This window comes from Coregonus lavaretus (genome assembly GCF_964263955.1).
Source record: "Coregonus lavaretus genome assembly, chromosome: 31".
Taxonomy (NCBI): Eukaryota; Metazoa; Chordata; class Actinopteri; order Salmoniformes; family Salmonidae; genus Coregonus; species Coregonus lavaretus.
The window spans coordinates 19,139,371-19,154,619 of NC_140018.1; the positions used below are offsets into that span (position 1 = coordinate 19,139,371).

The following is a 15,249-nucleotide window of genomic DNA, read 5'->3' on the forward strand; positions in this document are numbered from 1 at the left end:
AGACCCAGGCCTCAGCTCATTTACCAAATTGATGTGTGAAAACAACCACAGCTAAGGCAAAGTCACCCCTAGAAACCAAACAAGTGCATTGAGTCAACATTACAGGACACACCTGGTGCTTAGCCACCTACCGTACTGGCTTCCCACATTCTGTAATATGACAGAAGCTAGGCCATGGCCAGGGGGCATGCTCTGACAGTGACATCATCATGGAATGGAGAAGTCTATTATGTCATCAATCAATATAATTCCATAAGTACTGGTAGATTGTTACGTTTTTCTGTTAACAATCTTTTGGTGTTGTTGCTTCAACCTTTAATAGATCCAATAAACTAATTGAAATTGAAATAACTAATTAAACTTCTCTATAAAGAGAATAAATATATATTAGTCTATGTTTTAACAAGGCAAGGTCCACATGGTTGTATTTAGTTATTTTCAGAAATGTAAAATATTTATGTTAAGGACATCCATCCAAGGGACATGAAAATATTTCAGATTCTCAGTAACATCAACTTGGCTGATGTTCTAAACAGCACGTTGAGGAATTTCATCAAGATAAAATCTGGTGAAAACACACAGTAGCCAATGTTCTGTTGATGTGTGATGTCCTTCTGTTTGACTTTCACTGACAGGCATTCTTTCAGCACCAGTAAACACTTCCATTCTGAAGTGATTATGGCTTGAATGTGTTCCATGGCAGTGAATGCCATCTGCATCCACAACAGCCCTCCTCCACTTCTTTCACTGCATTTACATCCAGTCTAGCCCTATGCAGATCCTACATAAAATTCCTTCTAATGACAGACCGCATGTTTTATTTCCTCTCTTAAATGTGGGGCTGGATGGGAATGGCTCTGTTTATCTCACATTTTTGTCAAGGGTGCCAGTTCGCCACAGAAATATGATGTTTGAGGCTATAACCGCCGATATGCAGGGAAAGCAAGGAGAGCTGCATCATCACTTTCTGAACATGCAGAACCCTGTTAAAAGTTGTGGGTAAATCCAGTGTTTTTAATGGTTTACATACTGCAGTAGACCTACCAGAGAAACGAGAATGCCCTAATTCATCTCAGAGATGTGGGGTGGGGTATTAATATTCTCAGAGCATCTCATCAGGAGCGGGACAATAAAATGCCAGCCTCCTCCGCTGCTGCTCCCCGTTTGGCTCAGAAGCACATGTTGTTCTCCGTGATGTGATGGCTGGGGACCTGGCGGGACCCTTTAACAATTTTGAGGGGAGGGGGAGTGAGACCAAACTCTGCTGAACATGAATAGAGATTAGCAGTTTTCCCACAAGCCTGATGTCCTAAACTGAACCACAGCAAAACAGACTGGAGAACTGAATAAACATCCCTGGGTTTGAAGTCAGGCACTGGAGGGGACAGTAATTCTGCTGATGACTGGACAATGAGTGGACTCCTCTCCTCTACTCAACACCGGGATTAAAAAATATAATTTAATATGCACAGAGGGATCTGTTAGCAGAAAATATATTTTATTAACAAAAAGTAAACAAATTAGTTAGATTTTTTTGTTGTTGCAGTTTTACAGCTAATTTCCTGCAATTCTACTATTCTAACTCTCAACAGTAAGTTGAGACCCCGACTGAGTTCCCCAAAAAACTCTAGTAACAACTATCTGTTCATGTTATGATGTGTAAATTCACCCCTGAAGAACAATGGACATTTTAAGATAAGTAAGGTGCAACTAAGGGCAACATCATAACTCAAACCACATCATTTTCAGCCGACACACTCTGGCTGTTGATTGTTTTTTTTAAATGTTTTATTTAACCTTTATTTAACTAGGCAAGTCAGTTAAGAACAAATTCTTATTTAAAATGACAGTCTATCCTGGCAAAACCTGGACGACGCTGGGCCGCCCTAAGGGACTCGCAATCACAGCCAGATTGGGATACAGCCTGGAATCGAACCAGGGTCTGTAGTGACACCTCTAGCACTAAGATGCAGTGCCTTAGACCACTGCGCCACTGGGTAGCCCAATGACAATATGTCCTGAAGGTCAAAATGTTCCAGCTTCAACCTTGTCACGTTTATCCAATAAAAAACAAGTGTGAAACTGGTTATTTTCAATATGTGACACACTGTTCTTAGGGACATTGGTTTGGTGGCCTGAAACTGGTGGCCTGAAACTGACATTTATTGACAGTGTGTGGTGTGAATGAATGTGTGTGTACGTGTGCGTGCGAGCGAGAGAGTGTATGTCCCTCCCTTATAGCTCAGATAAGAGAGCAGGCTCGTGTCAATGCATATCCTGTTTGAAAAAACACACTGCTGGCATCCTGTCATAAGACTGCTGCTGTCTGAGAGAGACTAAATTTACATTATTTAGCAGACACTCTTATCCAGAGCGACTTACAGTTAGTGAGTGCATACATTATTTTTTTAATACTAGCCCCCCGTGGGAATCAAACCCACAACCCTGGCGTTGCAAACACCATGCTCTACCAACTGAGCTACATCTCTGCCGGCCATTCCCTCCCCTACCCTGGACAACGCTGGGCCAATTGTGCGCCGCCCCATGGGTCTCCCGGTCACGGCCGGCTACAACAGAGCCTGGATTCAAACCAGGATCTCTAGTGGCACAGCTAGCACTGCGATGCAGTGCCTTAGACCACTGCGCCACTCGGGAGATAGACTACCCACAATCATCACACCACACCGCCTGTGAGTTGCCATGACTCACTGATAACTACCCTCTAAATCTAGCCCAACCCTCTTTAGCATTTCATACCTGCCATGTAGGATACAAAGAGAAGGGGATAAATACTGTAGTCTAATCTGGTTTGTAGATATTGTATACAGCAGTATACTCTAAATATAATACATTTGATACATGATCAATGTGTATAGCCTACATATAGAGTATACAGTGGGGGAAAAAAGTATTTAGTCAGCCACCAATTGTGCAAGTTCTCCCACTTAAAAAGATGAGAGAGGCCTGTAATTTTCATCATAGGTACACGTCAACTATGACAGACAAAATGAGAAAAGAAAATCCAGAAAATCACATTGTAAGATTTTTAATGAATTTATTTGCAAATTATGGTGGAAAATAAGTATTTGGTCAATAACAAAAGTTTCTCAATACTTTGTTATATACCCTTTGTTGGCAATGACACAGGTCAAATGTTTTCTGTAAGTCTTCACAAGGTTTTCACACACTGTTGCTGGTATTTTGTCCCATTCCTCCATGCAGATCTCCTCTAGAGCAGTGATGTTTTGGGGCTGTCGCTGGGCAACACGGACTTTCAACTCCCTCCAAAGATTTTCTATGGGGTTGAGATCTGGAGACTGGCTAGGCCACTCCAGGACCTTGAAATGTTTCTTATGAAGCCACTCCTTCGTTGCCCGGGCGGTGTGTTTGGGATCTTTGTCATGCTGAAAGACCCAGCCACGTTTCATCTTCAATGCCCTTGCTGATTGAAGGAGGTTTTCACTCAAAATCTCACGATACATGGCCCCTTTCATTCTTTCCTTTACACGGATCAGTCGTCCTGGTCCCTTTGCAGAAAAACAGCCCCAAAGCATGATGTTTCCACCCCCATGCTTCACAGTAGGTATGGTGTTCTTTGGATGCAACTCAGCATTCTTTGTCCTCCAAACACGACGAGTTGAGTTTTTACCAAAATGTTCTATTTTGGTTTCATCTGACCATTTGACATTCTCCCAATCCTCTTCTGGATCATCCAAATGCACTCTAGCAAACTTCAGACGGGCCTGGACATGTACTGGCTTAAGCAGGGGGACACGTCTGGCACTGCAGGATTTGAGTCCCTGGCGGCGTAGTGTGTTACTGATGGCAGGCTTTGTTACTTTGGTCCCAGCTCTCTGCAGGTCATTCACTAGGTCCCCCCGTGTGGTTCTGGGATTTTTGCTCACCGTTCTTGTGATCATTTTGACCCCACGGGGTGAGATCTTGCTTGGAGCCCCAGATCAAGGGAGATTATCAGTGGTCTTGTATGTCTTCCATTTCCTAATAATTGCTCCCACAGTTGATTTCTTCAAACCAAGCTGCTTACCTATTGCAGATTCAGTCTTCCCAGCCTGGTGCAGGTCTACAATTTTGTTTCTGGTGTCCTTTGACAGCTCTTTGGTCTTGGCCATAGTGGAGTTTGGAGTGTGACTGTTTGAGGTTGTGGACAGGTGTCTTTTATACTGATAACAAGTTCAAACAGGTGCCATTAATACAGGTAACGAGTGGAGGACAGAGGAGCCTCTTAAAGAAGAAGTTACAGGTCTGTGAGAGCCAGAAATCTTGCTTGTTTGTAGGTGACCAAATACTTATTTTCCACCATAATTTGCAAATAAATTCATAACAAATCCTACAATGTGATTTTCTGGAGAAAAAAAATCTCAATTTGTCTGTCATAGTTGACGTGTACCTATGATGAAAATTACAGGCCTCTCTCATCTTTTTAAGTGGGAGAACTTGCACAATTGGTGGCTGACTAAATACTTTTTCCCCCCACTGTATCTGTTGATAGGACATCATTAATACTAAAGCCATAGCAGGGCTAGTGCTACTATGACTCATATGTTTATAGCTGAGCTCCAGGAGGTCAGCGAGTGATATCAGGATGCTCCCTCCCTGCCTGGAGGACAGAGGAGTGGCTCCCGGGTGGCGCAGCGGTCTAAGGCACTGCATATCAGTGCTTGAGGTGTCACTACAGACCCCCTGGTTCGATTCCAGGCTGTATCACAACCGGCCGAGATTGGGAGTCCCATAGGGCGGCGCACAGTTGGCCGGTGTAGGCCGTCATTGTAAATAAGAATTTGTTCTTAACTGACTTGCCTAGTTAAATCAAAAAAGAAGGAGGAGAGGACGGCCAGACCATTTATGCCGTGCTGCTGCAGGGCTGGTTCCTGGAGACAGCCAGACTCAGCTAAATCTGCCTGTCTGAACTCTCTGTAATTCAACCTCCAACAACAACACGCCCACCCCAAGACACACACAACCCCTTTATACAGGGTCTCTTTGCACATCATGCACAAAGGAAACGATTAGGCATTGGGCAATGGTTTTCAATTAGCATTGTTCAGTGACATGTTGAACCAGAACATTATGTCGGTTTCGACACTTTCTCATCTTGGGTTTTAGTGTCAAGAGGATGGGGTCATCCATCTTAACCTTTTCTGCATGAGACGTGTGACAAAATGGTATACACTGTTCACTAAGTATACTGTCAGCTATGTGCCTAAGAAGGTCTAGGGGTCAAGTACACATGATGACAACCCCTGTGAGTGTGTGTGCGTGAGTGTGCATGTGCCTGTCCATGTGTTACGTAACACCTCAAATCTAGGCCAACCGCATAGGCAAGCAGATCTCTGAGCAACACACAAAGGGCAAGTAAAACCATCCACCAGAAATGTGATATGGGAAATGGACAGGTGCATTTTTACATTTACTGACATCTTAAAATAATTGCACATGTATCTGCATTTCAAAGTTGTTGTCAGCGCCTCTGGTATCATCTAGAACAGGGTTTCCCAAACTCGGTGTTGGGGCCCCCCCCTGGGCGCACATTTTGTTTTTTGCCCTAGCACTACACAGCTGATTCAAATAACCAACTCATCATCAAGCTTTGATCATTTGAATCAGCTGTGTAGTGCTAGGGCAAAAACCAAAAAGTTTGGGAAACCCTGATCTAGAACTGCGGTATTCAACTCTTACCCTATGAGGTCTGGAGCCTGCTGGTTTTCTGTTCTACCTGATAATTAATTGCACACACCTGGTGTCCCAGGTCTAAATCAGTCCCTGATTACAGGGGAACAATTAAAAAATGCAGTGGAACTAGCTTCGAGGTCCAGAGTTGAGTTTGACAGATCTAGAACATCCAGCTAAGAGCCTAACTGTGCTGTTAAAGGCTACATGGAAGGCATGGCTATTTGCCAAAACAGTGCAAAAGTAACTCGGTGTGTGTTTGTTGGACAAGTACCAGATAATGCACAACCAACCCAGCACCTGTTGCAACATGTCATCATGCAACTAAACAGAGAGGAAGAGTGAGTCTGTTTGGATGCAGTCATGCCTCATTTATCACTGACAAATGCCAGTGGTGCTGCCTCCTTCATGGGCCAGTGAAGAATATTCATCCTAATATCAGAATGTACTGATATTGCTGCTAACAACACACACACAAACAAGCAGTGGACCTCGCCTGAGATGAGATACACAGAGGGGCCCAAACACAGCAATGACTGACACACATTTACATTTTAGAATCGAAAATATAATGTTGTTATAATATCTGTTCCATTGTGATACTGGAAGATAAGGATGCCTACTTTACTGGTTAAATGTCTATAATTGATCATAGTGGATGATGGACTACTGTATCTGTAAGGTTGGCTAGATACCACCCTAGTATCAGAATTTGGCCAAAAAATAATAAATAAATAAAACGTGTATAAATTGGTCATAAAACAAGCATAGATTCCTAGATGGTATGTTCTCTCTGGTTGATCACTTGGTATAGCACTTGTATACATATTGCCCTGCACTGTATGTTCTTAAGAGTCATGTCTGAAGTGTTAATTTAGACACAAATACATGGATCTGTGTATACATGAGAACTTTACTTAAATAGAAGTGTTAAATTGGATTGAGGCAGGGTGGGTCAACATCCACTACAGCATTTCAATGCAGCATATGTTTTCCCTAGGTCTTTCTCCAGCATGGGAAAAACAAAGCCTGATGTCTGTATGTGAGCCTGAAGTCTTTGTATTGGATGATTCCAGTAATACATATATGACCTCACTGGGGTAGTCCCATACAAGCTGTTTGAATACAGGGCTTCTTTAGATTAAACATGTTACAGTAAAATAGTGTACAATGAATGAATGTTAGCTAATAACAAGCAATAAATCACATTTACAGGTAGCCTGCAATAAGATGAATAGTAGTGTCATTCTCATGGGGCAAGAGTCATAGCATATAGGCCTATGTGCTATTGTTCATACATCATTCCATTCTGTTCTGACAATAGATATTTTGTAAAAAGCTAATCGATTCTGCAGCCTATTATCCAAGAATACCTGTAAAATTCACGAATTATAGTCAAAGTTAAGAATATCTTCACATGGCTAATTGCAGATACATTTAGATCAAGCCAAACGCAAAAATAAAAACTGTCTCTTTAAATCGAGAACCTGCCAAGAAGTACTCCTATAATAAGAACAAAATCATAGACAAAAGTGCTTGGTACTTACCGCCACAGACATACAAAGCACTGAAATTGTCCAGAGCATTTTCCCAAAATCAATTAGGAAAACTTAGAAAATGTCCATCTCCAGCTCTGCGCAAACGTTAGACTACTTCTCATCGCACAAGGTGGTACATCATCCCTGCATCAGCAGGACACATATTCTAGAAATACTGTACTGGCTAAGGCAATAATAACAATCTACTGCAGTTTTTATAGTCTGTGTCTCGAAGTGGACCGGCTTCAGATAGTATGGGATAAGAGCTTGGTTCTGAAAGAATGGTATAATTCCCATAGCGATGATAGATAAGCAACTGAAATTCCGCCTCGTTTGGTCCAGGTTCCTGTGCGGTCTATGCAGCAAAGCAGGGCGATGACTGAAAGGGGCGGGTACTGGCGACAGACGTCACCAACGAAACTCGCCCAAACCAGAGATACTGTATATAATTACTAGATGGTATTGTTTCCGCCCTAATGAGAGTCGTTGTCCCAAAGGCGGGAAGGCAAGCGGTCTGCTTATCGGTCTGCTTATCGGTCTGTATATCGTGGACGGACGGGAGTAAGCCTTCTCGCTTCGCCTCTTCCTCTGCCCAAACCCAGTTGACTCGGTTTCCAGGAAGAAATTGCATAGGGGGAATTAGAGTGGTAGACACTAGACAGGCTTTATATGTCCAGTGCCTTTAATTGAAAATACACCAGGAAGGAAAAATTACTCTCAGGTTAAAACGGAGGTTACATTTTATGTTGATAGAGCTATACATAGATTATAGATAATTCAATAAAGAAATGTTGACGGATAATCTATTTGTTTAGGTTTAGGGCACAGGTGAGGGGATTAAACATGTCCAGGCATATTTAAACTAGGGCAAAGGAAATATAATTTCCCTATGTTTGCCTCCTTACAATGTCAAATGGACAATTAGTCCATTGTGGAACACAGAGATGGGATGTGAATGAACCTATTTTAGCATGAATGAAAAAATAAAAAAGATTCACTATTGAATGGTAGGCTTCACCCATACTTGCTGTTTTGTAATAGGGGATTTGTACATATTTTTGCATGTCATTCAAACAGTGGCGTTGGACTCATAGTGGCATAGTCATGTGGACACTGCACATTTTAAGAATGGAAATTCTCTATTTAATCCCCAACAGTGGCAACCATTATTACCATGAGACTGCCATATCTATTTTCTACTAAAAAAACAAAGGAACGGTTCACTTCATGTATGTCAGTGGGACAGTAATGGCCCAGGCCCAGCATCAGTGATGTAGGATATTGAGCTTTGCCCAGACAGTGACTCCAAATAGAGCCAATTGATAGATTAGCACAACATACCATCTGGCATGTACGTGGAGGTGGAGATAAAGGGATGAAACTGGAAAAATCCCTCACGTGCCAATCTGTTTTCTGCTGGGGGGAATCAGTCTAAGTGGGTTAGTGACTCAGCAGAGGGTTATAAAAGGCAGAGATAGAGCCAGAGACTGGCTTGGGATTCACCTGCCTGTCTGGCCAACATTGCTGTGAACTCAAACTGAGATAGACAACAAAAAAAATGATAGCATTCCCTTCGCCTTAGGGGCATCTCTGTTGCCCTCAGATCAGAGTTACTAGATTGCCTTAAATAGAACCATACATAGGAAGGGGAGAAGTTCTGTGGTCAATTCAAATGTTTTAATAAAATATAAAATAATGTTATGGGGATTGCTAAGTATTCAGTATCCGTTGAAATGTGAATTTTAGACCATAAATGGCTAAGGATCATCGCCCATGCCTGCGCTCAGCAAATATCCAGTGAAAAATGCTAGTTGGCAGGTTTTAACAGAATCTGCTTAATTCTCTCAATTGCTACATCTGGGATAAAAGGATGTTTGACATTCATTTTGGATTTAGGCTACACCAGAAGGGCATGGGATGTTTATACTTTATACTAATACTATATTTCCATCCGGGCCTTTTAGATAATTTTTTTGTGTATTTGTTACTAGAATGTGAACTTGAGATGTGTTGGGACTCGTATGTCACTTTCAGGAATTCAAATGATACCAATAGGCTGTTCTTTATCAACCCTCTTGATAATGATAACATCATAATGTCTTTACACATTTTACCATTTGTCTACTAGGTAAAAAAACAATGACACATTTTGTTACAAGAAAGTAGGCTATAGATACTAATCTGAGAGGCAGTTCTATATAGGTCTACTCTGCTTTCAAAACCGGATGTGGGGACTCCACTCAGGTGTTTCTTTTAAATCTGCTACTTTGGTTAATGTTTCTCTGATCATGCTCCTCAAACCAACTTCTGCAATAGGAACATTAAGTGTGACCTCTGCTGGACATCTTGGTCTGTTGCAATCTGATGAGTGGATGTCTTCTGACGTTTTTGACTTTAGCCTACTGCAGGGTTCTCCAATTCTGGTCCTGGAGGGCCGAAACACTTCTGTTTTTTATTTCTACCTGGTAGTTAATTGCACTCACCTGGTGTCCCAGGTCTGAATTAGCCCCTGATTAGAAGGAGAGGATGAAAAACAGAGGTGTTTCGGCCCTCCAGGACCGGAATTGAAGAACCCTGGCCTACTGTAACTGCTCAGTGCTCTATCACCTATAATCAAACTCTGTGTATTCTGTGTTTATTTAAGTAGAGGTTCATACTCTACAACATTCGCAGAGTACGACCCTACTTTACACAGAAAGCGGCACAGGTCCTAATCCAGGCACTTGTCATCTCCCGTCTGGATTACTGCAACTCGCTGTTGGCTGGGCTCCCTGCCTGTGCCATTAAACCCCTACAATTTATCCAGAACGCTGCAGCCCGTCTGGTGTTCAACCTTCCCAAGTTCTCTTATGTCACCCCGCTCCTCCGCACACTCCACTGGCTTCCAGTTGAGGCTCGCATCTACTACAAGACCATGATGCTTGCCTACGGAGTTGTGAGGGGAACGGCACCTCCTTACCTTCAGGCTCTGATCAGACCCTACACCCAAACGAGGGCACTACGTTCATTCACCTCTGGCCTGCTAGCCCCCCTACCTCTACGGAAGCACAGTTCCCGCTCAGCCCAGTCAAAGCTATTCGCTGCTCTGGCACCCCAATTTCCCCCACGACGACAGGACAGCGGAGTCACTGACCACCTTCCGGAGACACTTGAAACCCTACCTCTTTAAGGAATACCTGGAATAGTATAAAAGTAATCCTTCTACCCCCCCCCCCAATAAAAAAAGTGATTGTCCCACTGGCTATCATAAATTGAATGCACCAATTTGTAAATCGCTCTGGATAAGAGCGTCTGCTAAATGACGTAAATGTAAATGTTAATTATAAATTCGAAAGTCAAGGCAAGGGAGAGTAGGCTACATTGGAGTGACATGTTGTTCCATGGCTCTCTAAAACTAAAAGGAATTATTGACACTGTCAGAGTTATAGGCGCTCTAACTAGTGTAAAGGCACTCTGCCTTAGAAGCCAGTCGTATCTTATTGGCCATTTAGATTATTGTTTGTTATTATGTCCGAGTTCATTGACATTCTCTAGTCTAGCCTATAAGCATACATTTTGGATCCAGTTTTATTCACCTTCTGAAATGTTGCACCTGAATCCTGCTTGTACCCTGATGCTTTGCAACCCCCTGACAAGACTGTAGGTGCACTATTTTACAATTAGATACCATCGTTTAACAATACGATTTCAGATAGATTTTTTTGCTCTCTAAAATATCCTTTATGGAATGCTGAATGACTGGTTCTAAATTGATTTTCAACACAAGGTGGCAGCACGTTCCACTAAGTGGCAAGGTTCATGCTGTAGCTCAGAGAGGTAAGTATGGAAGCCAGCAACCAGCAAATTAAAAGTCCATCGTTTTCTGACAGTGCATTAATAATATTACATAAATTCCCAGTATACAGTTCCAATACACAGTCACTGAAAATAGTTGGTACTTTGTTGCCTTTGCAGTATTACTGTAAACGTTTAGTGAGTGTATTTATTTGATTGAATGAACCATAAAACATACCAATAAGTGATCAAAGAGATGTTACAATGCTAATATTAATTCTGTATTCTGCTCTAAAATATATATCTATGCCCCGGCTGAGCCAGCACTGCTGTCCCTCCATGTTTAGCATTTTTGTGGTTAGATTCATTTGCATAGAATTTGTGTTTACGCCACTTTTTTATAGGATGTTGGTACTCTTCTCAAATTGATCCAATCAATCGAATATGTACTCTGTACTTCATTTTACAGTGCACTCTGCATGTAGTACAGATAGGCCAAACCAGGATGTCTCTGCTAATAGGGGACAGGGGAGACAGGTGGGAGTCACTGGACCAGAGGATATCTTTATAGCCTATTTAATACAATGAAAGCGTGGAGTGACCCTTATAATAATATGTTATTCTACCATGACCAACTGGAGAGCTAAAAATAGATTGATTTAATAATAAACATGAACATCAATCATGTTTCAGTCAATTTTGTGTCTGTCTGATGATGCAAATGTCAAAACTAATGTTCACCAGGAAAGCAATTGTCATTGATGACGCTCAACACGGATTAACGTGGTGGATTAAAAAAAAAAAAAAAAAAACACTCCATCACCCTGTTCATGCTGTCTGCTAATGAACTAATGGCAATCCAATATAGTTCCAATTTCCTCTCGCGGGACTCACATTTCTAAATATCGCGAATTTTCCTGCTGTTTTTATGTGTGGCAGTAGTTTCAGGCAAGTCCAAGAAAGGTGGAGACTTTCGGGATAAGTTCCTGCACAATAATCTTGAAATCATTACAAAGATAGGTTTGGTAGGCTGCTATTCAGCCAAAGGCGAATGGCTTAACTTGCTGATCGGTAGTGAATTTGCAAAAACCACCTTGGTTTAGTAAATACACATAGCTAGCTAGCATTCAAGCTGCTAGCTAACGCAAGCAACCGGATAGCAGATTCCAAACATCTGATAGCGAGACGGTCCTTGCTACATTGAAGGACAGTATGGGTGAGTATTTTCTTTTATGTGGCTCTTGTTTATCGTGATGCCTATCTGATGTTCCCCGCTTCAAATTGCCTGTAGCCATAAACAGGGATACATCATCACCAACCGTGCCCGGATTTGGAGTGTGCTCCTTGTGGGATGGATCAATCCACTGTCAAGCTACTATAGCTAGCTATTTAACATCATCAAGCGATAATGTCAGCTAGTTAGCTTCCATGCTAACATAAGCTCCATCTTGCCGGCAAGTTTGCTCAATTATCTAGCTTTACTAGTTAACAAGGAAATTCCATGGCCAGGTTTTTGCGTCAGAAGTAATGGCTGCTGTATGCATGTAGTTAACTAGCTAGCAGTAGCACCAGTTCATAATGTAATAAATAATATAAAAATAATGTCAATGTTTAAATAGGTCCAGTGGAAAAGCAAACAACATGCCATCTTGCCACCATCTCTTTGCTACTTGTTTGCTAGCTAAGGGTTGTGGGGTGAAACCTAAATAAGATAAGAAGCAACATTTTCCTCCTACTGCTTGTTGTTTTTGTACAGCATTCCAAGCCAGGTTTGCCCTCGGATGGATTTCTTGCAAAAGTTATGGTGTCAAACCTGCTTGACACAACTCATTGACAGTCCCAGTTTCACACCCAAAGTCTAAGCAACACAGAAACCATTCTGATAAGTGTGAGCTTGACATATTGCAAAGTGTGAATTTCAAACTTGCATGTCATTAAGCCAGTTAGAAGAGCTGTATTTGGATGTTTAACATTAAGTGTGAAGTTGTTCAACACTGCTATGTTGTTAAAGGTAAAGACTTATATTTAAACATACTGTACACATGGCATGCTGGTGTCTACGGTTTGTCATTGGGTTGCATCTTTTCTTACCGAGGTTCATTTACATTTGACATTTTAGTCATTTAGCAGACGCTCTTATCCAACTTAACTAACTTGCTTTGCAGCAGCTGATATGTTTCAACATGTCAGACAGAGTTGTGAGCCCCTCACATTTTCCGTCTGTCATGCTCTCCGTCTTTCCATCTCAGAGTTTGTATCAGGCTTCCCGCTTTAACTTTTGCCATTTAACACACACACACACACACATCAAAAGTGTTTCCGATCAGTGGAAAAGTATGGAGATATGAGTTTGCTCTATGCTCATATGGTGGCTAGCAATCAGTCAGTCTCTGTGTGCGTGTGTGTGTGTGTGTGTGTACTAGACTCTAGAGGGGCCTGGGTACAGCTGTGTAGAATGCGGCTGGCAGGCAGGTCGCTTGCGTGGCCTTGACTGTTTCTCCCTCTCAGGTAATGCATCACACTGTCATTGGGTTATGTAAGTTACACATTGAAACAGCGGCCAACCAGGAAGTACTTGAGTGAGGGAAACAATAATCTGAGGGTCTTTTATATCCAGCTTTATCTGGCCCAGCCTTGAGAAAATGTCCTCTTTGAGGAACTTTACTCATACACCAGGGCAAGCCCTGTGACAGTATACACTGGGAATGTTAAGTTGCAAAGGGAAAAGTGATAGGATGGAGACAGCGTACCAGATCAGACATGGCAGATTTATGCAGAGTTTGTGGACACACACACACCCCTTTCTGGCTTAAACAGCAAAGGCTTACTCAGTCTGAATTAAGCTGCCACTGTATATACAGTGAGGGAAAAAAGTATTTGATCTCCTGCTGATTTTGTACGTTTGCCCACTGACAAAGACATGATCAGTCTATAATTTTAATGGTAGGTTTATTTGAACAGTGAGAGACAGAATAACAACTGTCAGAAATGTTATAAATTGATTTACATTTTAATGAGGGAAATAAGTATTTGACCCCTCTGCAAAACATGACTTAGTACTTGGTGGCAAAACCCTTGTTGGCAATCACAGAGGTCAGACGTTTCTTGTAGTTGGCCACCAGGTTTGCACACATCTCAGGAGGGATTTTCTCCAAGTCATTAAGGTTTCGAGGCTGACGTTTGGCAACTTGAACCTTCAGCTCCCTCCACAGATTTTCTATGGGATTAAGGTCTGGAGACTGGCTAGGCCACTCCAGGACCTTAATGTGCTTCTTCTTGAGCCACTCCTTTGTTGCCTTGGCCGTGTGTTTTGAGTCATTGTCATGCTGGAATACCCATCCACAACCCATTTTCAATGCCCTTGCTGAGGGAAGGAGGTTCTCACCCAAGATTTGATGGTACATGGCCCCGTCCATCGTCCCTTTGATGCTGTGAAGTTGTCCTGTCCCCTTAGCAGAAAAACACCCCCAAAGCATAATGTTTCCACCTTAATATTTGACGGTGGGGATGGTGTTCTTGGGGTCATAGGCAGCATTCCTCCTCCTCCAAACACGGTGAGTTGAGTTGATGCCAAAGAGCTCGATTTTGGTCTCATCTGACAACAACACTTCCACCCAGTTCTCCTCTGAATCATTCAGATGTTCATTGGCAAACTTCAGACAGGCCTGTATATGTGCTTTCTTGAGCATGGGGACCTTGCGGACGCTGCAGGATTTCAGTCCTTCACGGCGTAGTGTGTTTCCAATTGTTTTCTTGGTGACTATGGTCCCAGCTGCCTTGAGATCATTGACAAGATCCTCCCGTGTAGTTCTGGGCTGATTCCTCACCGTTCTCATGATCATTGCAACTCCACGAGGTGAGATCTTGCATGGATCCCCAGGCCGAGGGAGATTGACAGTTATTTTGTGTTTCTTCCATTTGCGAGTAATCGCACCAACTGTTGTCACCTTATCACCAAGCTGCTTGGCGATGGTCTTGTAGCCCATTCCAGCCTTGTGTAGGTCTACAATCTTGTCCTTGACATCCTTTGAGAGCTCTTTGGTCTTGGCCATGGTGGAGAGTTTGGAATCTGATTGATTGCTTCTGTGGACAGGTGTCTTTTATACAGGTAACAAGCTGAGATTAGGAGCACTCCCTTTAAGAGTGTGCTCCTAATCTCAGCTTGTTACCTGTATAAAAGACACCTGGGAGCCAGAAATCTTTCTGATTGAGAGGGGGTCAAATACTTATTTCCCTCATTAAAATGCAA

The 15,249-nt window shown here is 42.4% G+C and overlaps 2 protein-coding genes across 2 annotated transcripts in view; one reads left to right on the plus strand and one right to left on the minus strand.

Annotated features, from left to right (window-relative positions):
- Positions 1-7,553, minus strand: part of LOC311106977 (tumor necrosis factor receptor superfamily member 21-like) — a 47,487-nt gene extending 39,934 nt beyond the window's left edge. The window contains exon 1 of the mRNA XM_084149394.1: positions 7,236-7,553. Within this exon, the coding sequence (XP_084005520.1) occupies positions 7,236-7,274 (39 nt within the window). The 5' untranslated portion in view covers positions 7,275-7,553. The remainder of the gene's footprint in view (positions 1-7,235) is intronic.
- Positions 7,554-11,919: 4,366 nt separating this feature from the next.
- LOC311106983 (CD2-associated protein-like) overlaps positions 11,920-15,249 on the plus strand; it is a 94,043-nt gene continuing 90,713 nt past the window's right edge. Inside the window, exon 1 of the mRNA XM_084149402.1 lies at positions 11,920-12,216. Coding sequence (XP_084005528.1) covers positions 12,213-12,216 — 4 coding nt within the window. The 5' untranslated portion in view covers positions 11,920-12,212. The remainder of the gene's footprint in view (positions 12,217-15,249) is intronic.